Genomic DNA, 25,749 nt, shown 5'->3' on the forward strand with positions numbered 1-25,749 from the left:
GACCCTGTATGGCAGATTGGAATCGCGAGAGCACTTGAACTCAGATGCCCTCATGTATAAACTGCAGTTGCTCCCTTTTCCATTCCTAGAGATGGGAGGAGTTATTTCTGTTGGGACTTTACAAGACTTCTGTCAGTGTGGTCAATACCGCATCCTACACAGTGCAAGTGGTAATGTTTTTGCGAAAAGTGAAACACAATTCTGGTGAACTATTCACAGACAGCCCCCAGATGTTGGGTGAACTGTGTTGGCGTATTTTGTGTGTTGGATTGTGAATGTGTGAAATGAAGTGAGCATTTTCTAATTTGGCACTCACAGTTTCCACTGCCATATATTTCTATTGAGTTTGTTCCACATTCAACAGATTGCATGGACATGCTTTTTGAAATATGTTGTTTGTGCTAGAAGCAGCATTGTTGAACACATTTATGTGAAATTATTATGGTGTAGATAATACATAACGTTTGGACTTTGGGAGTAATATATAAATTGCATTTATCTCACAATGCATTTGTTGCTCCAAAGTGCCCTGTGGATGTGCTCTGGCAGTCAATGAATGTTTGCTGCAAATGTTTTCGAGTTTTAGCTGGGTATGGTGCTGGGATTGCATACGTTGCGTACTTATTAATTTTCCGCTAAAAGCAACAAGTGAGAACTTTTATGCTAAGGCGACAATAAAATGGCCGATCGTGAGGTATATGCTTTTAAACAACAGTAGCCGCGCCGTGCAGGGAATCTGCCCAAACGCGGACAGGTGGCGGGAAAATCTGAATTCAGAAACTTATGAATTAAAGTAAGTGCATAATGGCAATTACGCCTCCTCATATCATTTGTTCACCTAAAAATCTTGAATCTATGGCTATGCACATTCACAATCTGACCGATCATCATCTTTGCCATTCAATACTCTTAGTTAATAACATTAGAATTCGACCATTTATGTCGACCTACTCTTTCTGTCGGTGTTTTGTGATACGTATCGTATCGTTACACCTCTGTTATGAGGAAGAACCCTACCAGTGCCACGTGTGCTGTTACAGTATGTGGCGATATCCACGGACAATTCTATGATCTAATGAAGCTATTCGAAGTTGGCGGACCTCCAGCAAGTACGCGCTATCTGTTCTTGGGAGACTATGTAGACAGAGGTTACTTCAGTATAGAGGTACGTCGAAACTACCTGTTTCTGATTTAATTGGAAGACAATATGGAAAATTATACAATCGTGTCCTCAGACGTGATTTAAATGCAGAAATCAGTTCAACTTTATAGTTAGTAGAAAACAAAATGAACTATATGCTTAGCAGTAATTGAGCAGTCCAACCTTGCACATTAGTGTTCAATATTAGCTTTAGGTGCAATCTTGTTTTGGAACTGACATTTTATGAAGTAATGTTACTTTACCTAGCAGTAGCAGGGCTGCAAAGCTATGCTGCTTGGCATGGCAATCTGCGGTTTCATTTTCCAGTATTGTATCGTACTAAATATTATCGAGACAACTGCGATTAGCTACAATGTTTAGCATGAATGGAGATAACAGATTTAGTGTGTGCGACAACATGAAAGTTGCGTGCTGCTTTGGATCGGTGCGCGCACTGCAGACGTTGGCGGGGTACGATCGTTTGGAGGCTCTGACTTGACGAACACTGAATACTCAGTATGTGTGTATCTGTGTATGTTGTAGTGTGTGCTGTACCTGTGGGCACTGAAGCTTCTCTATCCAACAACACTGTTCCTGCTGCGGGGCAATCACGAGTGTAGACACCTCACGGAGTACTTCACATTCAAGACGGAATGTAAGCGAGGCCATCTATTATGCTTCTTCACCATATTTGATAACATTTGAAGTGTGCATATATATATGGCATAGCGGTAACACAAAATGTCCCATGTACGAATGTGAGGCATTAGAGGCTTGTCGTTGCCAAATATCTTTCTGGCTGTGACTACATTTAGGGTTGTAAAGATGTGCTTATCAGAAATAAATGAAGTTATTTTTCACTAGTGGAATTAGTCTGTCTACACACTACACAGCATAAACTTTTAATAACTAGTATTTCTACCAACTAGTTCATATATGTTATGTAGATTGAAGAATTCCTTTCTCATTGCTACAATGTTATTGATATGGTAATCATTGGTTCAAACCTGCTCTGACTTACAGCTACTCTTTCTTGAGATGACAGTGCTTAACTGTATCATTGTATTTGTTACCATGTTCAAATATTGCAGGTAAGATGAAGTATTCAGAGCGTGTTTACGACGCCTGCATGGATGCATTTGACTGCTTGCCCCTGGCTGCCCTCATGAACCAGCAGTTCCTGTGTGTGCATGGTGGCCTGTCCCCCGAAGTACACACTCTCGATGACATCAGAAAGGTGAGAGGCAACTGTCATGTTTTTACTGTGACAACACACACACACATTTGTATTGCGATGTAGATGAATTTCTCTCCGTGCAAATGCGCTGGTTTTTTTATGCCAGATTCCTACTTTTGATTTTAATAGCACTTCCTATTTATGTCCAATTTATGCTAGGCTTTGCATCAAAGGTCCTGTACTGGTGTGTGTAGAAATGATATTTGAAGAGTAAAAGTTATGCGTAATGTTATTATAGAGGGCTTAAATTTGTTCATGAACAGTTGTTTGTACATCATTTAGAATTCTTCTTCTTAATAGTGACGTAGATGTTTTTAGGAGAAATAAATTTTCATTAAATGTTGAAAACAGTTTCTGGCGACGCATAAATTTGTTGAACGGTGTCTCATAGGCTTTACAGGTAGTTTGCACTTACTTCACTATTCTTTTCCGATCATGTTCAGTAGCTGTTATTTTTAGGAAATGTGAGATGGATTTCTTATTTTGGTTTTGGGTCAGAAAAGATTGTGATCTCTGTGGTGCTTAGCAAAATGTTTGGGTGTGATACGAAGGTGTCGTAAAACTTGTTAAATTTCGCTTTTTTATTGCATTTCTGTAATATTGGAAGGCCAAAGGTGTTTCTTGTGTTCTGGATTTTTTTCTGGCCTTGCTACAGTAAGGCTGGTAATGTCATGATTAATGCTGTTGACGTGCCATCTCTAGCGATCTTCTTGATAATGTGGTTCTTGTTTGGTCACTTCATGTGGGCTAGTCTTGGTATAGGAAGTTTTGATACTATTTTGTTGTATGAATGAGGATGGCTGGTTGCTTGGTCTATCCAAGGAATAAATCTTCTATGGTGTGGCACACAAATCTGAGTGCTTGATGACTCGTAATGGATAAACGCTGTATGTACAGCAGTTATAGACACCTAGTTGATTTAACAAGCCTATGTTTGCAGGAAAACCATGTGTAATACTCAGGAATGCATATAGGGAGTTTTAACAACTAAATTGGCTATTAATAATTGTTTCTCTATCCTTGCTATAATCATATGGTGACATGGTTCTATTTGTCCAATGATATGCGTATTCACTTGATCCTTACAAATAGGAGGACATGCAAGTTCGCTTTGTGGTGAAAGGGGAAACATAGCTTCTCCTGAATCCAGCCTAATCGTACCAATCCAATTTGTTATACTTTCTCGGATGATGTGTGTATGCATTCGATACTTCGTTATCAGCGAAATTAGTGTGCATGTGATAGCGGTATATCATCACTAAGCTTCACCATGCATATAACATAGCGCAGTGGATGGTCATTCATGAAGTCCTAGATTCCAGTTCGTCTGCTGAAAATTCCAATAATTTGCTGCAGCTGGACCGATTTAAAGAGCCTCCTGCATTTGGCCCAATGTGTGATCTGCTGTGGTCAGACCCTTTGGAAGATTTTGGCAGTGAGAAGAATTCAGAACATTTCAGTCACAATAGCGTAAGAGGGTGCTCATACTTCTACAGGTATGTACAAAATACTACTATGTGATTAAATATTGTTAGTTAAAGTAACTATTGCGAGAGTTTTCCAGTGTTTTCCCCACTTTCATGATATCTACCGTTATTGCTTGAGTCTAGCATTGAGAACAGCAATTGTCTAGAGTAATGATAAAATGTCTTAGAACCTTATGTTAACCATATTCACCAAATCATGCACGATTACAATTTTGCGTTCTGTTTATGCTTATCGTTGCCATCTCTCAGACTTTCTTGCGGTAGCCGCGAGACATCTATCACGGTGCAGTAATACATATAGTCGCACCGCAGAAATCAGGTCAGAGTGTAAACACAGACGTTCATACTAGCGTAACAGGAGTGTAGTACTAATGCCGCGTAAAGTCTGACCACCAGCTTGTGGACTACCAGTCAGATAGTAACACCGGAATGACAATGACAGAAAGTGCTCTGAATTATTGACATAAAAACTCAAGAATATTTACCACACAGAATTGCACGTCCTTTTGTTTTAATTATGCACTTGGTTTGAAGGCGCCATTTGTGATTTTGAGAGTCGGCATACAATAAAATTTATTGCTGGTATGATGTGGTCAAATCCATTTTTCTATGCTGTAACTGCATAAAATCTTAGTGTTTTTAATGTTGGTGTAATCAGTGATATTTCCGCTGTCAGGTGAGACTATATTTAGCTATATTTAGTTTTTCTGAGCAAAGTAAGTTTAGGAGTAAAATCTCGCAATAGTAAGTTTAAATGATGTGTAAGTTAGGAGTTTGCTGTCAAATTCAATTTTCACGTAAATTCATGTATTCAGCGCTGTCTCACCGAGTGTGACATTGTTAAACCTGAGACGATAAAAGGAAGTACGAAATGAAGCACTCCGCTTGACTGCACAGGCCTGATCACCCTATAAAAGATAATAGCATTTATGTATATGAGTGACTGAAGTTCACAAGAAGGTGTTTTTTTTTCAGCTATGCAGCATGTTGTGATTTCCTAGCACAGAATAACCTCCTGTCAATAATTCGAGCTCACGAAGCCCAAGATGCCGGGTAAGTAATAATATTTTTGTTTTTGTATTGTTTATGGTTGCCCAGTAGCAGCTAATTTCGTGTGCAACACGTGACTCTTTTTGCATAAAACTCATTTACTGTTTATTATGATAATGGTAATAGGTGCATGTTAGGTCTGATAATGTTTATTATGATAATGGTAATAGGTGCATGTTAGGTCTGATAAAGTAAAACTATAATGAGGGAAAATGTTTCTTTCTAACTCGTTTTTACAGTTTTCCTATGGTCACTATGCTGAAGATGCATCACATATATCTGTGTCGTAAATAAAAAGAAAGGTTGTGTGCGTGACCCTCTTCCTTGTTGCATCTTCCAGTAACTCGTTGTATTGATTGTTTCATGGATAGGTATCGCATGTATCGCAAGAGCCAAGCAACAGGATTCCCATCGCTTATTACAATATTCTCTGCACCTAATTACCTTGATGTTTACAACAACAAAGGTAAGAGTCCTGAATGTCCCTTTAGCAGCAGAATGCCTATATAAGCGCATTTCCATTGTCTATGGAAGCAGCAGATGTTTAATCTGTCTGTTTTTGCGTGAGGCCATGCATTGCAGCAATTTGTTGAAATTATTCTGTTCTGCACTGCACATCGGATTACAGCTCTATGAATGACATCGTGGTAAATTACGCGGGATATACACTGTGCAGTAGCTTAGAGTTGCATCGTTGCCACATCAAATTACCTATCCAAACTACGTAACTAGAGGTGTAACGATACACCAGGTCCTGTGCCACGATTCATGCATCACGATTCGATTCACGATTCAATTTTTTTTCATAAAGACAACCAGTTTTTGGCGTACAAAAAACACCTAATTTATGTTCTACAATGTGTGTGATTATCAAAAATCAACACTACTTAATTTATATAATGAACGTTGAACATTCTTTATTGAACAAGTCAAGTTAACACCAACTAACAATGTCAACTCACTACGGACTGTGTGAGTGAGTGTGACAGACGTAAACATTAACAAATGAACAAACTGAACAAAGTAAAATGTTCTAAAAAAATAAAGACTACAAAGTAGTACCATGGCTCCATGAGTAATTGAATACAACCCAAACTATTATCAATTGCATTTTGAACAATGAACAATCAGCAATGAGCATTGAGCAAGTTGTCAAAAAGGCAACAACATTAAAAACAAATGCAAATTATAAAGACTGACTAGCCATGAAGCATGACATTATTAAAATAACAACAAGTATCAGTCTTGTTTTGCCAGCGTTCGTTTCGTCGCCATGTTTACTGTAGAGTGAGCTGGACGCGCTGAATAAATCTCGCGCTCTGATTGGTCAAAATTCAAGCAGTATGATATCGTATTCATTGCCGTGAATCGCGCGATTCAGATGAAAAATCGTGAATATCGCGATACACGATTTATCGTTACACCTCTATACGTAACAATGATTTCACTTTTGTTAAAAATGCATAACACCATGTACATAGTGAACAAATAAACAAGTTGTTCTTGAAAATATTTGCACACATAAATTTAGGCCAGGAAAAAACAGCCCATATAAAATGTGTGGCTTACTGTTAAGGAAGACAAACTGAGGATAAGGATAACAAAGATAAGAAAGGTGTTGAGCAATGCTGGAACTTTCTTCCATATTTTAGTCAAAAATGATTGTTTTTGCAACTTTCAGCTGCCATATTGAAGTATGAAAACAACGTGATGAACATCAGACAGTTCAACTGTTCGCCACATCCGTATTGGTTGCCCAATTTCATGGATGTTTTTACATGGTCTTTGCCTTTCGTAGGCGAGAAAGGTAAACAGCATAGTTTACTGTCCAAACAGAATTGTAAAACTGTTGTTAGTGTTTATATGATGTGTGTACATGTTTCAATGACCGATTCTCTAAACCCATTGTTCAGCCTGATGTTGGATGGTTATTCACCCTGTCTACTTATCTAACAAGTGAAGTTAGTTTATCTTAAAATTCATTATTCATTCCATTATTTTTAGTTGCCCCATGAGAATTGTCTATGGTTGCTTTAAAAAATGATGTTGATGTTGCTGTTTCAATATCAGTGCCAAATTCAAAAAGAATCTGCTCGCCAATGGACATGTACAAAAAATATTTGTTATTAATTAGTTTGTTTTGTGCCCATTTGTGTATGTTATAATGCACTTAAATAATGTTAGATAAAAGGCAAATCATGTGTTCTGTGTTTAAAAATGAATTTTTTATTAAAAACTTGCCACAATATATATTCCTGTGGTTCAAATATGTGGAAAGCTTTTTAAAGTGCAAATTACAAAAATTGACGACTTGAATTTTTGACCTGACAAAATACCCACTGTGTCTATCGCAGATGTCGAAATTTGTTGAAAGAGCGGGAAAATAAAAAGGATAATTATTAATACTGCAGTGCTTTAACCAACAACATTGGTTTGATCATTTTAGTTTTGGATGTACAGTAAGGCTAACATGTTTTAGAACATTGTTGCATCGCTAATTTCAACTAAATTTACGACGGTTGCAATTTTATTTGTTGAGCTGTTGACACAGTTACATGATGCTAATGTTTGTTTCTCGCAAAACCCTGCCCGTACACGCGTAAAGTAATAGAGATTCTGCAGTAGTAGATAACCAATTACATCACTGAATGAGATTCTGAAGACGATTGTCGCAAGAATATGGTTGCGTTATTTTGATATTGATTATACCATAACAGCACAAACTGGTGGTAAATTTTATACTGGAGTAATTGGTAATACGGCCGCTAATAGGTAAAAGCTATTCGTCTAAGTGCTTTTAATTTTCAATTTATTTGAGAGATAATTTTAAAACTACAGGTACAGCATTTATATTTCAAAAATCCAGATATGACTGATAGATTCGAATCTTTATTATGTTAACAGTGCTTTTCCATGATAAAAACAAGATCATTTGTTTGCAAAGTTCATAACCTTATAGCGAAATGGCATCAAGTGAGAAGCAGATTAAACCCACTTCAGTATCTAGTTCAATCGCTGCGACCCTTAGAGACAGTCCAGGCCTCCCCTTCACGTGTGTCTAAGATATAATTTTGTTTTCAACATTTATTCTTTTTAGTTGTACTGTTACTTTAGATCACATTCATTTACATTGCTTATGCAATTAAAAAAAGCTGTAGTATTTTTTTGTTGGGAATTATTTCATGATTATGTAGACATTCTTTTATCATTTGTGCATTTACTTGTTGTATGCAATATTGTGCATTTCTTGCTCACTGCGAATTTTTGGAGGTAGATTAACACTCAAACCACGCTCTCGGTTAGGCTATCAAAGCTAGGTTTTCCCCTGCTTAAAATTTGCTGCCCATCAGTGTTAAAAACGTGGAACACTAATTCTTAGTAAATATGTAGGTCTTGGCATGGCAGCCATTGTTGTATTTTTATATGGTGATTTTGAGTTTGGGATTCAAGGATTCCAATCTGGGAAAAAATTACTTTTTTTCACGGGAGCTCTTTTTCAAGTCTATGGAAAGTCTCGTCAAAAAGTTTGCGGGAGCGATTTCGGAGGTTTGAAGAACGAATCGCTCATCGCTCCCGTGTATTTTTTACCCTGCTTCCAGTGTAATGTTATTGATCGTACTTAACGTGCTTTTCTCTAATAATGGGTTAATTTATAGTCTCAGAGCATGTGCACTACTGGAAGGGTGATTAATTTATGATATAACTTGGTAAACCACCTGTGTGTGATTTTAGACGGTTATAGACGGATAGCAGCTTTATCATGCATGCCGTTAAGTGCTTGTATTCGTTCCCGCAGTGACAGAGATGCTGGTGAACGTGCTGAACATTTGCTCGGACGATGAGCTCATGTCTGAAGGCGATGACACATTCGAAGGTAAGACACCCTGCTTGACGCGACCTGTGCGTCCCACCCAGAAGATTAATCACGGTGGCGGCTTTAGCAGAAACAGCGCTCCGTTACTAGGATGCAGACGAGCGTCGGTCGTTTCAGAAATGTTGCCAGCAATCACGATGTTGTTGCTGCCAGCAGTTACGGCCATGTTGCCGGCAGTTACTAATGGCCTGTGCTTGAGTGTCTGTTCATGCAGGAATGTCTGTGTGACATAGGACATAGGAGGGTGAGCGAGGGTTAACGTATGCTCTCATGCACATGATTCTGTCTCTTCACATGCTTGGTCTGAGCTGAATGATCGATTCAGATATTCTCTGCTAATGGATATGGAAGTGGGCGAGCAGTTTCTCTCTCTCTCTATGTGAGTGTGTGTGTGTGAGTGTGTGTGCGTGCGTTCGTGCATGCGTGCGTACGTACGTGCGCGTCTGCGTATATGCTGTCCAATACTGTTCAACATTTTCCGTTCCAGCTCTGGTGCCACGAAAAAGTCTGATTTATATTTGTGCCCAAAATGTTTTAGGTGATATAATTGATATGTAAGAGTTGCATTATTTAGTGTTGTTGGATGCTAACTTTACGTTTAGTATTTAGTCCCCTATTTATTTTAAATTTTGTTGGCTATAAAAATTGTCAGAGGTAGATTTTATATAGAGAAATATAGATAGCTGTTAATTTAGAGGGGGAATTAATGAATGTAGGTAGGGTCCTTGTGCTTGGGAATTAGAAAGGTGTCTTGAAGTTATGATCTCTCCCTTTTAGGAGTCAGCGTTGCATGTACGACTATATTCATAAAATGCTGGGTTGTGTTATTGCAAACAACGTTTCAAGTGTAGCTCAGTTGAATAATGGATCAAGTGCCCCCAGATTATTGAAATGGTCAGGCGAGCCGTGTGTATGGCACATTGTTATTGTTCTCGTTCCTAAATCTGAGTTTAAGCCAATTTGATGCTAATTAACAATATATAAGTGTGCAGTGGTGTTTAAGCCAATTTGATGCTAATTAAGAATGCGTAAGTGCCTGTGATGTGCCGTTAATAACAGCTAATAAGCTCTGATGAAGTTACGAGCTAGTTCAGACTTGGTGTGCGCGAGGCAGTGATGTGTCTTGGTGAGCTAAGTTACGTATGCCACTCTTAGGTGGGCTTACAACAGGTTTATTACTTGGAGCAAAAGTGCAAGAAGAACAGTATATTCTGTATTCTATAAACCCATTTTTTAACCGTATTTAACTGCTCCACTGTCCCCTTTTGCTGTTGTTTTTGTGTAACCATTTTTAGTTCTAGACTGCCTCTATTCCGATGTGCTTATCAGTGTATATGTGTAATCTGTTGTCATAAGTCTATGTCTGATTGAATAGCATTATTTCAGTGGTCATTCCTTGTACAAAATCAGTGTAAGGTATTTGTGGTCACACGCACACACTCTCGTCACATAGCCAACTACATGAAGCACTTTAATACTGTTCTCTACAGAGTTGCACAAATCAGTCTTTTGAGTTGCATCCCTAGTAATTGCAACATATACATGTTTTGAAGACAGGTACTGCTGCTGCACTTGTGGGTGCATATCACTGCCTAGTGCATGAGCCTAGGAAACCTTACTGCCATCAGACTTAATGTGAGCATTTGTTTCTGCAGGTGCAACGAAATCTCAGGCACTCCCTGGGAGCCCGGGTAGGGGCAGTGTGTGGAGTGTGCTGGTGTGCGCTTTGTTGTTCTGCACATTCACTTTCTGTTTTTTCCCACCTAACATGTATGTTGGGCGTGGATGGCAGGCGTTGGCTGTGTGCGCGCTGGCATCGTAATGTACAGCACGTTGTTTATCTCCTGACGTAGTGCCGCGTGCGTCAATATAGCAAGCAGTTACACTGAGGCGGCGTGAATCTGGGCTTCGCACTTCATCAAGTAGAGCCCTGAACGATAGAGTGGATGGAGAATAGCATTGTGTGATTCTGCTCTTAGGTCGCGCTGCTAGTGCTGCAATTATAAAATTTGTTCCCATATGTTCGATTGAATCTTGGGTTTGTGTTCGTGGCCAACGATCGCCTCTGTGGTTTCTAGATAGTTAGAAAATGAGAGGGCAAACTATGCTTCAGGAAACATTTTGCATTCTCATCGTGGTTTTTTGTGTCGCTTTCATGAATACATGACTGTACAGTACATTTCGATGTAATTTATAGCTTGTGTGATGAGGACTATGTGATTAATTTGGCCCTGCCAAGTTATATTACGTCTAAGTTCTAACCATTAATATACTCACTTCTTGTACAGGCATTATACAGTATTATAGGCATTATGGGCATTGTACTTGTATTATACAGGCATGAAATAGCATGACCATTTAACTTGTCTGAACCACTAGTGTCCATAACAGTGGTGAGGATAGTGGTAATGATATAAACAGTGCTCTCGTGACAAGAACGTGTCAATATAAGTGTAGTTGTGTATGGGAGTGCAATCATTTACTCTGCTATCACGCCTTTGTCACATAACAACCGTAATAGCACTTTCTGTAGGCCCGATTACTTGCTTTATTTCGTGTTGCCGTACAAAAGTAGTTGTGTAATACATAGCTCGTTCCAGATCACAAGGCTAGGTTTTATGTCTATATTTCTGCGAGGTAGTGCTACATTGGTTGAGCCAGAAAGAGGGCTGCCGCGTGTGGATATTTACGGTTAAGCTTGCAGTTTTAGTTTCACTTGCTGGGCAGCGGAAATGTTGCGATGACATGAGTTGTCAACTTGTCACCTCATGCTGCTCCTTTGATGATGCATGGGCAGACAGGCAGTAGTTCTGTGTACATGATGATGCGCAGGTGCTTATAGGATAATCTAGGGGTTGTGGTTAAATGGTAGATAGGAGAGCTGCTGTACATGCTGCCTTGTGCCATCCACACCCTCCTTTTGGTTATGAACCCGTGTGTAGTGCTGCCGTGGGGAATACTGTCTGGTTTTAGGCCCCTGTACTGGTTTTCTCTGTGTTAAATTCCTATACCTCTGCACTTGTTTTGTCTGCTGACCTTTAATATAACACTTGATGTTGAATTAGGGCTCATTGTACGTGAATTTCTTGTTTAAAGATTGCAACGATCACTTTTTGTGCATATTAGGGTTGTTAAAGCCTTATTAAAGGTAGTGAATGACAATAGAAGAATCGAAGATAGATCATATTCTCGATGTTTTTAAGTTTAAAAGTTTTTAAATACATTAATGTTATACATTCTCATATGCCTTTTCCCATTGGTGTGTCCATGCATGGATGTTTCTGAGACATTGTTTTTTTTTCGAAAGAAGTGCAAACGTGATTTATTTATTTACGTTGTGTAGGTGTTGAACGAGGGATGCAACAAACGAGGAAGGTGTTACTGTATGTCGATACCGACTTGCAGCGTTCTGTTATTAACCATGCTAGTTGTGCATTTTTCTAACACCTGAATTTTGTTCATAGGACTAAGGATTTCATGGGTTGCCTGTGAAAAACGTTACTTTTGTTGTTACAAGTTATGACTACATGTTTACTATTGGCTGTACTTATACTAGTTTTGTTTTTGCAGCAATAGTGTTAGAGCCATTAAATATTAAATGATTAATTTCAAGTTTATGAATTAGGGTTAGGGTTAGGGTTAGAGTTAAAAGAATGATAAATTTAAAGTGAACTCTGCACAAATATGTGCATTTATTTTTAACGTGTAAATTTTTAGCTTATGTTGAACTGCCAGTGAGAATGAGCTTACGCAATACCGCTGTCATCCATCCGTTCTTGACCAATGGTGCTAATGGTCGGGACATATATCGCACCCTTGTGCAATTGTGCTCATAATATTCAGTATACAGATTCTTGGTGAGAAAACTGCCCGCTTTGCAAAATTTGAGGTCGTAGGTCAAAGGGCAGTGGACCAAAGGACAGATTTCTGACAGTTTTGGAAGACAAGTTGTTGACGAATCACATGGAAGTTGAGTGGAAATCTGCTTTGTCTCAGTGGTGATGTACCATTTTCATGACTTAGTTAATTGAAAATACGATGAAACCTATTTTCGATGTACGAATAGCAGCCATTCGGTGACATTTTGACTCTCGAGAGGGTTAAGCATAGATTTATTTACTCTTCAAGAACTGGAATGCTTTTGCTAAATGAGATAATATACCTGTTTAGATGTGAAAGGCTACAATTTAGCTGAGGTGAAACAAGGTATATATGCATAATTATATTCTATCATATATCTTATAGTTTAATGCACATGCATTAATTAGTGAGTGCTGTGTTTACATCGCTGTTGATATGTGCAACGCATTACACAAAGTTAAAAAAAATTGCTTACCAATGCTATGTGATGCCTAGTCCATCATTACTAATGGCCAGGTCCGGTAAACACATACATTGTCACTGTGTTATGCGATCACTAATTGGCCGAGGGCTTGAGGATATATCTAATTAAAGACTGTGTACAATAAGAGGGAGCAGTCGCTATTTTCGCTACATTGAGAGGGAGCAGTCGCTATTTTCGCTACATTGAGAGGGAGCAGTCGCTATTTTCGCTACATTAAAGTTGTGCCGAACGTGCTAAACTAGTGCCGACCATCGCCAGGTTATCGACTGCAGGCTACCTACCAGCTGACTGATAAAAACAGGAGTGCATGATATAAAGATCCCCATCTCTTGCTCTTGCTCTCTCTCTCTTTTTCTTACACTTCTTTCTCTCCCTCCCTCTCTCCCTCTCGCACTCTCTTCTCACTCTCTTCTCACTCTCACTCTCTTTCTCTCCCTCTCCCTCTCCCTCTCCCTCTCCCTCTCCCCCTCCCTCTCTTTCTCTCTCACTCTCACTTTCTCACACTCTCTCCCTTGCGCTTTCGTCTTTCAAATAAGCACTGTCACTGTGGCACTAGTTAAGTGTAGTGAGAGGGTCTGATTTTGGGATGGGTGCATGATGAAGTTGACAGGATCATCATGTAAAACGGATGTATTGTCCACTCTCCACTCCACTTGCTCTCATGTCATTTGGAATGTTTGAAGAAAATTTAGACCAAATGTATGGAAACAACTATGTGTGTACAGTTTTCACCAAAGAAATGCATTCAGTGTGTAAAACATTAAAAATGGAAAACATTTTCTTTGCACTATATTAGCTGAAACCGTCTGGAGCATTATCATTTTAGCCATACTTTTGACCAAAGTGCACAGGTTGCTTTTGGGGTTTTCTCCATTTTTACTACCGCATTGTGGAGCTGGATATATGATCGCACAGCAAAGCCCGGTGGCATAAGCCTGTGTAAAGCATAACCAGCAGTGAAAAAAATACACGGGGGCTCAGGGCGATTTAGCCCCCGAAATGCCAAAAAGAGCCCCCGGAAATTAGCATAGAGTTCAATGCAAACCAAATTTTAGAGTGCTATTTTCATGCACGCGAGCTTGAAAAGTAGCCCCCGAAAATAAATTTTATATTATTTTTTCCTTGATAACAACAACACTTGAGGACTATTTTGGAGACAAATTGCATGCATGTGTCTAAAGGTAAATAGAGAGTAGGCTGAAATACAAAGAAAGCTGTTTAAATTCTGAGGCAGGCAAGTGCGTGGGGAGCAGTTTGTAATGAAATATTGGCTAAAGTTGTTGTAGTGGGTGGGCCTGACTTGTGGTGTTTTTCAGCATCCTGTGGTTCTACCAGTCCACTACCAGGTCTGTATTCTGTCATCATTGGCAGTACTGAGACTGCTTATATGTGACCCGTGATAGCTAAATCGGAAGCCCGTGATAGCTAAGTCGGAAGTCGCACAGTAGCATTTTACAGTACAATCAATTTTGTTTCAAATATTTTTTTCTAATTTTTTTTCCCTACGCATTTTTTCCCAAAAAAAACATCTACAATGTTTACTTTTGATATGTATAAGCAAACATGTCTTAATTCAATTAAAACCTGCTTAAATTGAATGATTTATAAGAAGTGTCGGCTAATAATATCTGAATGATATTAGTTTTCAGCCCTTATTTTAGACAATTCTCAGGAAATCTTAATCGCATGATATATATCGATTTATAATGGTCATAAAATATTCATTTTTCAACCAATTTTCAATATCTATATAACAATAGAAAGCTATGAGTCTCAGGTATCTGAATATGTATTCAAGCTAAAATGTCCAAATTGCGACTTCCGACTCATTTGGCTATCACGTGTCACATATGAGCTAGGTGGTCGTACAGCAGCTAGGATTGGGGGGATAGTGGTTAAAGTAATAGTTAAAACGCCTTGTGTTTATTAACATGCGATGCATTACGCAGCCTGCTATCAGAATGGCTTCGGCTGCACACTACTTCCAAGTGTACTGCCCAGGTGAGCTGCACAGGTGGACCACCCAGGTGCAAGGTGATCAGATAGTAACTACCAAGTGCTTGATTGCAGGTGAAACACTGACCTGTCGCAAGGATGTAATCCGCAACAAAATTCGAGCGATCGGCCGCATGGCACGTATATACAATGTGCTGAGGTAAGGCACACGGTCTCACGTCGGCTGAGACTGTGGCATGCAGGTGACAGAGTGTGCTGTGTACCCCTCCCCAACCCAACCCTCGTGTCTTTACGGGGCTCCGGAGGCACCCGCCCAATTCCTTTCTCGGAAGGGTGATGGTACTAACTACCTATGTTTCAGGAGGAGCGTCAGTAGCACGCAAAGAAGTGATCAGAAACAAGATTCTTGCAATTGGGAAAATGGCCAGAGTGTTCTCTGTGTTGAGGTGAGACTAACAGACTAACATGTCTAACCGTAACGGGACATCGCGTATATGAACATACATGACAGTCACTTTTGGCTTCAACCTTGGTAGTCAACATGAGACGTTAGGCTGTAGGGTTTGATTGGGCTATGTCATATTCAAATTAGTTGAGAGCAGCTGGCGTATCCTTCAGCCTTGAGCCGTAGTATTTTTTAGCAAAATTGGATTTTAAATTCCCAATATTCATCAGGAATAAATATAACTTGATTTTAAACTGTGCAGATGGGTGTTTATTAATATTCACGGATGGTGGCATTGGTTATACTGCCTCTTGCGGTGGTGATGTAAGTTGCACTAATGAGGTTTTGTATTGGCTGCTACAGTGTGAGTGTATTGGTTAATAATTGAAGGGATGAAGTATTCAATATTAAACTGGAAAATCGTTATGTAGGTCAATGCATAATTTAAGCAAGACTAATTGCAAATGCTGAAATAGTGCAAATCCTTCATACATTTTTTTAATATAATGATTTTAATTATTAAAAAAATATTAGCTTCCAAAGTGAAATGTAAAATAAAGAATTCCAGATATTTGTAAAATCCATCTATTTTGTAAATCTTCTATTGAAGTGGAAATGCCAGAAACTTTTAGCTTTAAACATTCATGAGACTATTAAGTTTATTAAGTGCTTCCCTTAGTGCTTATTATTTTTTCATGGGTCGTGTGGTCTAGAAAATTGTAACAAGTAGTTTTGATGGCAACATGATATATAATTACATTTATTTAAATATCATATGACATTCGTTTTATAATCTATGTGCTTCGAATTGGTTGCCTAAGTTTGCTTAGCTAGAGGTAACTTAACTAAAAATTACAGCGATGCATTGGGCACATATTTTATGGTATAGTTGGGACAAGTAAAAAATTAAAATTTAAAATTCAGCAATAAAATTTTTTTATTTTATTTAGAGTTCAGAAAAGTTGTACAGTTTTATGAGATAGTCTTCGGTCGAATTGTGACAACAGCAGGCAGTTTCGTCAATTAATTGTACATGTCTTTTTGTTGTTATTGGGACCAGATTGATTATGACTATTGGGGAGATATGGTGGGCATCAAAAAGTGGCAAGGTGTATTGTAAAGTAAGAAGCATGAGTGCATGTGTTTGAGCATGATTTGACTGATCGGTTTGCTTTAAAACCATAACATGCTGATCTACGGCCGGTGCAGGAATAACTGTAGTTAGTCGCGTCCATGCTCGGTAGTGGCTTTTCGTGTAGTTCAGGCAACTGCAAGGTGAATTGCCTTAATTTTTTCTGTGACCATTGTCATAAGGTATTGTACATTTGTTATTCCTGTTTTATTGCATAGTGTGGTCATTTATATTCAAAAAACATAAATCCTGATTTACTAACGCAACCTATACACACAACTCTATGCATAGCTAAGCTTTATGCGTCGATGGTATTTACAGTATTATATGTGAACTTTTAATTATTTTTTGGGGGGTGATAATTTTTACTTCCTTCAGATTTTTTCAATAGTTGAAAGTCACTAATAACAGGGTGAAAGTATGTATGTAATTAATATGTGTGGAATGATCTTTGCCTGACCCATTTGATGGTTGATATTTTGACAGAGAGGAGAGTGAAAGTGTGCTACAACTCAAGGGCCTTACACCTTCAGGGGCTCTCCCCATGGGTGCTCTCTCTGGGGGAAGGCAAAGCCTGGAAGGAGGTATGCTATGTAATAGAATAGCACTCGTAATCTTCTAGCAGCACTCCCACTGAAATTCACACACATGCAAGTCGTTAGGCAAATGGCATATGAGTTGACGTTCTTTGTTAAGCGATTGTCATAAGGCTCAGTTCACTATGCTCTTGTGAAGCCTGTGCAATGAATTTTTTCTGTTTGACTCTGTCATGATTATTACCATGACCACTAGGCAGTGCTAGGGGAGTCGAATCCAAGGATTGCAATGTAATTAGTATAGGTGTAGATGTTGGTGTTGGTTTTCAGTAGCCAGTTGGACTAGTTACCTAATATTGACCTGATCCTCTAAATCTACCAACCATAGTATTTTAAAACAATATCGCTTGTCTGTGGCTAATATTCACCCTATTGAACAGATTAGATTTGTAGTTAAATCTAAACTCCCTAGCTAGTGGTTGAATCCGAATCTTATTTGTATCATATTTGTATGCGAATGCCTGATCTAGCCTCATCCTTTCTCGGGTGATATTGTGGATAGTTGTTCGTTGTAGCGTTGCTTTCCCTGCCATTGCAGCCATTTCGGGCTTCAACCCTCACCACAAGATAAGTGGCTTCTACGAGGCGAAGGGTCTGGACAAGGTGAACGAGCGAATGCCTCCGCGTAAGGACATGCCGCCGCCACCGACCGTCGACGGCAACATCAAGAACTCGATCACACCGAGCACGTAACATTGCGAGCCCAGCAACCGGACACACACACACGAAGCACACAGACCATCTGTCAACGGGAGCGTCAGTCGAAGAACAGCACCACAACAATGTACATACTAGTTTAAAGCCAAATACCGGGTTTTGGTCCCTGTGAGGGCAGCAACCGCACACCCAATGCCAGCATTGCCTCCAGTTGAGCATTGACACCCTGTGTATAAACTGCGTGTCGAGCAGGATGCATGGGCACTGGGTTGGCATCTGCTGCTCGGTTTCTGCCACCACCAATATCCTTGCCACCGTGTTTCTGTACGCAGTTGAAGCTGGCGTGCGAATGCTGATGTGCGTGCGTGTGTGGAATGTGTGCAGGGAGTAGGATTTCCTCCTGGAAATGCTGTCGACCACTGCATGTTTCTGAATGGATCTTTAGTGTGAGAGGCACTGTGAGCCCTTCATAGGTCTATCAGTTAAGTGCTGTTGTGGTGAAATTATTTCCCGTGTCTGTCTGCTGTCCAGTTGTAACTTTATCGCTTTCTACCACGTTATCCTTCCCTATGCATAAATCCTCGAGATGTGTTCACCGCTTCACTCTAATTTTACATGGCGGTAACCCAGCTCATAGGTGGTGGCACTGCAACCAACAACCAGTGTCCAAGCAGCTTGTGTGAGAGCTGCGAGGCAGTGGTCCTGCCTCCCCTCCCCCTCCCCTCTTCCCAACGTGCCTCCCCGTGTGTTGGTATATATTTATTTCTACACGGTCGTAATCGCTGTGCAGGTACAAGATGTGGGTTTGCAGTGGGAGTCGAGGCCAACGTTGCAACAATTCTAGTCGGTTGACTCATAGATCTGTGCATATAATGACTCATTTACGACGATTAGCAATGACACAAACAACGAGGCACTAATCGTGAGGGTGATGGCAAGACGGACTCACGTAACCATAATCTAAATCTTGACATTAATGGCTCAGAGTGGGAGAAAATTATTTGAGCTGTGCAGCTTTGCAAATTTCAAATGCTACAAAGAAATATATTCCTCGGCGCGCGCTTTTGTGCTACTTCAAATTATTGCACATAGAGTCATGGATGTAGATGGGCAAGTATCAATCACGTCGATTGTCGGCGATATTTCTTGTGCGTAAGAACGAGTCAATCGTGAGTTGGGTAGTTATTTGAAGTTTCTCCTATGGTGGTGCTGACTATATTGGTAGTCTTACCACCACGCAGCTCGCGTTGTCGATGTTGCCTGAGCAGCGGGCAGCAGAGCCGTGCCTTCAGGAACGTTGCTGTGGAACGTTGTTATGAGTCTGCATGCACGATTGCAATTGCTGTGCACAAGTCTGATCACAAGGTGGAGGTAGCTGAAAAGTTAGTGACGTGAACGTACTGACAGAAAAGTACGTCCATCATGAGCCTTGGTCTCTAATAATGACTGGCCTTCTAACTTTTCAGCTGTTCCCACCTGGTGGCACCAGTTGATATATTGTTGTTTGCTGACATGTTGTTTATATTGCACCAAAAGTCTTCAGTCATTTATTTATTAAAGAACTTGTTGAAAGTAACCATTTTCGATTTATTAAAAAATGTGTTTTTATTATATATGGTTATATGAGCGAAAGCTACAGGGTTGTTGCTTATAATTATGGTGTGGACCTGCTAACATTCCAAGGCGCTAGGTCAAGACAAATATTATCATGAAGCATTATGATGAGCATTATTATGATGTTTGGAGCACACTAGATTAGTATCGTGTCGTAGTTTTAGGGTTTCTAAACCGAAGTAGTATCACCATGCAGTGTAGCTGGGATGATTACAAGGAATGTTGGCTGGTCTGCCGTTTGCGTGTTGTCCCTGAGTGGGTGCGATTGATAGCTGTAAACCCCCTTGGATTGCACACCACATAGTGCGCCTGTGGGTTTCTGCTTTTATATATTCATGATTCATGAGATATGCATACATGTGTATATGAGCAGGAATGAAAATAGACGACGCTTTTCTCTATATCAATTCCTCTTGGCTATATATCATTCAGTGAGAGAGATAGATTTTGTATTTAAGTGTTTTTTTCGTCGAATATATTTACTTGTATTACTTGAATTTGAATTGTATTACTGCAGAGTTCGCGCCATATATACAGTTAAAAACGAATGGGCATTGTTAAAAGACGCTGAGTGCTAACTAAAAGAAACAACAGGTGCTGTGTAAGAGGTATCGGTCAGTAGAAATTTATGGCATCTCCCTCTGTGTTGGGGACAGCTGCAAATATTATTTTGCCAGTTGGCAGCGTGGAGCATGGGACAGTGCCCAGAGCGACCACATGAACATGGTACGGAAAGTTGTGTGCCACTTCTGTACCATTTAATGGATTGTTATCGATATAGTAATATATATATATATATACATATATATATATATATATATATATATCAATATGTATACATATTTAACTGTGTTTTACACAGGTTTTATGTATTTATTTCTATATGGCAGAGCTCCATCGGTTGCTTCCAGTGAAGTGTTTTGAATGCAGTGCTGTTTTCTGTATGCTAGTAATAATTCAGTAATTATAGCCAGATGTTCTGACACATCATTCTGCTGCAGGCCTGAAGTCCGTGAATCTCAAATGTGAAAGTTTGATATACCGCTTAAACATCACAGTTGTGAAATAATAATTTCTCTCGTCTCGCCATTACGTATTATTTTCAGTGTAAAGTTGCCAATATGGAGGTGATAGGCTCCTGCTTAAGCTCACCACGACTTGCTGTCTGAGGCACGGTTATCAGAGTGGCCTCGACAGCAAATTTAGCATAAACTAGTTTCTGCGCATGCACTCGTTTTTATATCCCTGGAAACATGTTTTCTGTTCATATAAAACATTGTTTAATAATATAACCTTTCTCATTAACCATAAACAGCTATAACAGCATTAGACCGATTCATGTTAGAATTTCCCAGTTTGCATGACCGGATCAGTCTAGGTAAGACCGAAATTCATTCTATATACTATTCTATGGTGTCAGTAGAAAAGGTTTTTTTTATTTAAGGTTTAGGCAGTTTGACTGGAACAACAAGTTTTTGCCATACTGTTGATGCTGTTTCTTGAAATTTTATTAACTATTAATTATTTAGAGCAGCTTATCTATTGGAATGTCGAAATGTTAGCTGTGGAATGTAATTCCCCCTTAAATCATATAAAGTAACCGTTCAAAGTTGGGCTGCATAGGAATCTGTATTTATAAGTTATGTCGTAACAGCCAGTATGTATTTTTTGTGACATGAGCGTCACAATACTTGTCTCCCGTTTTGAGTCTGTCGTCTGTCAACCAAAATATGATAACCCTCCATCGAAGCTATACAGCTGCTCGGCTACAGTTTTTTAAAGTTCATATTGTGAGTAATGTTTAAATGTATTTATGGAAGTCGGACACTGGAGGCGTTCCTCGTTAGACAGGTGTGATCGTGATTGGTTCGCACCGTTGCCGCACTCGGGACGCGCCCATACATGTAGTTTCCGCCTGCACATTGCACTCCCGTCTTCAGTCTCCTGGCAACCATTTGTATTTACCATACTCGTTCATCAGGTAATTTCTGTATTATGCAAAAAAGCAAGTATATATATAAATATATATATGTATATGTCAGTCGTTGGAGACGATTTCTGTCCGTGTCTGTGATGGTGTGGGAGGCAGACCGGACATGTGTACTGTTTTCCTTGGTTTCCCTACCGTGTTTAATATTGAATTTACATCTGAGGTATCTTCCTTGGCTTGTTTGTAATTCTTTTTCGATGCAGTTGAGTAGAATATTTTTTCATGTCTCTTATGCTGACAGCTAGTCATAGAGGCATTGGCATGTTTGTGCAGCTATTTCTGCTTCCTGCCAAATAATTTATTGAATTTCCCGTCTGCTGTTGAATCCAATCCGTGTTTGATGTGACTTGCGAATTTCCTTGATATGTTGTTATGAACATGTAACCTATGTGGGTGAAACCATTTGCTGAGACCCTCCTGCTATACAATCATCAAGAGACTTTCTGTCCCGATTAGCACTATGGTCTTGTACGCATTCGGACCCGGGTTGTGTGCAGTGCTAGGGAGAGCATCGGAGGCTTGTGTTTGTCTCTACTTGAGCTAGCCATAACTTCCTAAATTGCATCCAGCGCATGACCAGTCTGTGACAGAAGCATCTTGTGGTAAATGACACGTCGTGAGTTAAGCACAGATGCTTAGCTCTACTTATGTATCGGCTCGCTCTGCATATTTGTGGTGTATTCCTGCAACATGTTACGGAGCGACGTGTTACGTTGGTTAGAGCTAGCAGGTGCGCAGCTTCCGTGTCTGCCCGGTGTTATGCACTTATAATGCTTATTCCGAATGAGAGAAGTTAATCAGCTGCAGTTCTGCTTTTGTGGAGTTTTACCAGCAAGTCTGTAGCAAGGCCTCACATGTTCCCTCCAATGCTTGTATCACTGCACACTAGTCATGTAAGGTCTTGTCAGTGACATACATGTAACTGTAAGCCACTTTCTTTTCTTCCTACCCCTCCCCCAACAACTTGCTTTTTCCAAGCTGTTATAATATTCAGATGCAATTTTGGAGGCTAGGAAGTTGAGCATTTTTGTGTGTTCCCTGCTGCCAAGAAATTAGCAAAGAAATAGATGGTACAACACTTTTTACATAAGATTCTTGTGAACGTGTTCATTACATAATTATTCACTTCTTTGATGTTGTAGTATCTTGTACTTTTATTATTACTTCAAGCAAAAAATATGATATTATGACATTACCACGAGTTAATAATGACAAATTGTCAATTGACAATTGACAATATTGACAAATTTGTCATTATTAACTCCTGATATTACTAAACCAGCTACTAGGGTTAACAATGTGGACTAAAACCATATGCCGGGGTAGCCATATGTTAAGAAACAATGGAATGCAAAAAATTAAATTACAGTTAACACGTAGGTGGCACCTGTCAGCATGAGAGATCCGCATACAGGTTTGGTTCTTAATACCATGCACCTCTTGATGCTAAACATGGGAAAATTTCAATTTTTTGTCAATATTGTGTGATTATTTATTGTAAATCTTACATGTTACCACGTAAACATTTCTGTGTTAAAATAAAATTTCAAATATTGATTTGATCTGTAAGTTTCTATTTCGGGAAATATAATTTTATTATTACCGTTATTCCCCATATATGTTTAATAGTCTAATTACTATTAGTTTTGCACGAACCTCTAATTCGAAAGCCAGTTCGAGCAGTTTGCTGGCATTGCCATTGTTAGCTGGGTAACAAGTATTTACAGTAAGTTAGTTCCATGTTTTTATTATTACGAAACTTCACTATATATATGCACACGTATACAAATGATATTGGATTATGTGCACGTGCATGTAGATGTGTTTTAGGTAAATTGCAATCATTTATTATCTATCAAACTATACTTTAAATTATATAAATCACACAGAATTAGCGCCAGTGTTAATATGGCTAACCTTGAATTTATTAGACAGGATCCAGATGAAGAAATGATTGACAATGTAAACACATGACATGCTTTCAGACCCATGCCTGCATTCTTGTAACAGATGTGACACAGATAACAGAAGGTAGCATTCTCTGAGGCAACTACTTGCTCAATCTGATGATTTCACCTCCTTAGATTCCAGATAGAGCTCCAACTCATCCTTCATATCCTATTCGTTTAAAAAATGCAAATGAAATGTTATTACTGCCAATAAAATTGTACAACTTTGGAAGATGTTTTAGATGCACAATAATTACACATTACATATATGAGTTATGTGGGTATGTGTGTGCTTGTATGAGAGGGGCGAAAGGGGTGAAGAAATGGAAGGTATACTGATACAGAAAGATGAGGATGGAAGAGAGAGAGAGGTGGGGAGATGGGAAATAATGAGGGAGGCAGAATAAGAATGAAAGAGTGGTCTTAGTGTAAAGAGATCTCAGATGTGCTAAAATACATGCCTAAGCACTAAACTTTATACTAATTGTATTTAATGTATTTTTAAGCTCTAGAATCATATATATTGTATTGCCATATATATTTTATATATATATAACAGGAGTTAATAAAGACAAATTGTCTTTATTAACTCCTGATATATATATATTTATTATATGAAACTAGGTACGTATAAATGATATATAAATTAATCAATACAAATAAAACATATATATATATATATATATATATATTGAATTATTATATGTTTTATTTGTATTGATTAATTTATATATCATTTATACGTATGTAGTTTCATATAATTAATTAGAATTGTATTGAATATATCCGTACCTGTTTTAATGTTTCTTGATCTTTCTTTTTCCGATATAACCATTGTGCTAGATACTCTACTGGGTCAGCTGGTCGTTTTTCACATACTTCTGCAAGTGCCAAAGTTAAGACGTCTCCTAGTTGTTCTTGAAGATATTTTGAATCCATAAGTACTAGTCTCCTACTGAAAATACATAAACATCTCAGATGTCATCTGAACTACATAACTACACCTAAATTCTCACTGACGTACATATGCACCAGGGCCGGGCGGGCCATGTCAATAATAAAATCGGGAGTGAATAAAAACAAACTGCGGTGGAAGAAATACAATTTGCACTCTATTATCGAAACGGCCCAAGTGCCTGCGATTTCTGTCATACCATATTGGTACTCCTAGTAGCAGTAGCAGTAGCAGTGGCGCTGAGAGGGTCTATGTTCCCCAGGGTACTGCCGGAACGTACCCTGGGTACAGTCCGGTATACCGAAACGTACCCTGGTACCAGAGCATATAAATCGACGTGATTTATATGCTCTGCTGGTACTATCTAATATGCTGGACCGTACCTACTTCACTAATGAGTTTAGGGAGTCGCCTACGCCTACTCCCTAACCCTAACCCTAACCATATCAGATAGTTACCAGGGTACGTTCCAGCAGTACCCTGGGGTACTTAGACCCTATGAGCGGCAGTGGCAGTGGCAGTAGCAGTGGCAGACTGGCAGTAACAGTAGCAATTTAGCATTACAGTAAAACCCCACTTATAAGAACCTAGTGATTAAGTCCCTGTTAGGCTAAGATTTCCCATTTAGACCCTTTTGACATACGAACCTGTATTAATTAGCCTAAAATTTGAAACAGGATCTTATTTGATAAAATTTAATCAACACAAAAATTAATAAATCAACTAGAACAAGCTCTATCGGGCAATGAAAGGTTTCACTGCATATATATATACATGATCAGGGTTCTCCCCAGGATGAAATTCAAACAGGGGGGAGGGGAGGGGGAGGGGGGAAACTAGGGGGGTCCGGGGGGCGTGTTTTTTTACCGTACCACTAATTAATGCGTAAAATCGCCACCACACCATAGACGGTATTTGGGGTTCTTGTATATATAAGGTAGCCGAGTCGGTGTACAGTTAGTGTTGGGTGTGGGACAGGTTAACTGTTTGTACTTGTGTATTGTGTGCAGTGCATGCGTGGCACGGTAAAAATACATGCGCCGAGTGTCCTGGTCGAATGGGAAGATTCCCGTTGTGGAATTTAATCGGGGCGGAGGTAATTTAAACGGGGCGCAATGATTGAAACAGGGGGGAGTTTTCCCAAACGGGGCGCGCGCGCCCCATTTGCGCAACGTAGGGAGAACCCTGATGATGAAATTGAGCCTGGTACCATAACTGAGGAACCTGCATGGTCAGGCAATATGTTTCTGGTGGTTTAAAACAACCTAGTTTTGTTTTGTTGATGTTTATTAGGTATAAAGGGCATAAAAAGAAATAAGAT

The 25,749-nt window shown here is 39.3% G+C and overlaps 1 protein-coding gene and 1 long non-coding RNA gene across 5 annotated transcripts in view; one reads left to right on the top strand and one right to left on the bottom strand.

Annotated features, from left to right (window-relative positions):
- Window positions 1–23,081, top strand: part of LOC106817227 (serine/threonine-protein phosphatase 2B catalytic subunit 3-like) — a 47,997-nt gene extending 24,916 nt beyond the window's left edge. The window contains exons 3-13 of one of the 4 annotated variants that reach the window (XM_014821901.1): window positions 1,041–1,165; window positions 1,685–1,796; window positions 2,233–2,378; window positions 3,735–3,874; window positions 4,841–4,918; window positions 5,287–5,381; window positions 6,597–6,722; window positions 8,712–8,789; window positions 15,205–15,289; window positions 17,154–17,251; window positions 17,802–23,081. In XM_014821901.1, the coding sequence (XP_014677387.1) occupies window positions 1,041–1,165; window positions 1,685–1,796; window positions 2,233–2,378; window positions 3,735–3,874; window positions 4,841–4,918; window positions 5,287–5,381; window positions 6,597–6,722; window positions 8,712–8,789; window positions 15,205–15,289; window positions 17,154–17,251; window positions 17,802–17,956 (1,238 nt within the window). In that variant the 3' untranslated portion in view covers window positions 17,957–23,081. Of the gene's footprint in view, window positions 1–1,040; window positions 1,166–1,684; window positions 1,797–2,232; window positions 2,379–3,734; window positions 3,875–4,840; window positions 4,919–5,286; window positions 5,382–6,596; window positions 6,723–8,711; window positions 8,790–10,444; window positions 13,055–15,204; window positions 15,290–15,451; window positions 15,537–17,153; window positions 17,252–17,801 lie in introns of those variants that run through there. The other 3 variants (XM_014821894.1, XM_014821907.1, XM_014821911.1) reach the window with 3 other exon arrangements.
- On the bottom strand, window positions 22,823–24,461 carry LOC106817258. The gene is made up of 2 exons (XR_001395022.1): window positions 24,266–24,461; window positions 22,823–23,642 (listed from the first exon to the last, which is right to left on the bottom strand). It is a non-coding gene; the product is annotated as an uncharacterized LOC106817258 (long non-coding RNA).
- Window positions 24,462–25,749: the final 1,288 nt, after the last annotated feature.

The sequence above is a fragment of the Priapulus caudatus genome, unplaced genomic scaffold (genome assembly GCF_000485595.1).
Source record: "Priapulus caudatus unplaced genomic scaffold, Priapulus_caudatus-5.0.1 Scaffold34, whole genome shotgun sequence".
Classification (NCBI taxonomy): domain Eukaryota; kingdom Metazoa; phylum Priapulida; class Priapulimorpha; order Priapulimorphida; family Priapulidae; genus Priapulus; species Priapulus caudatus.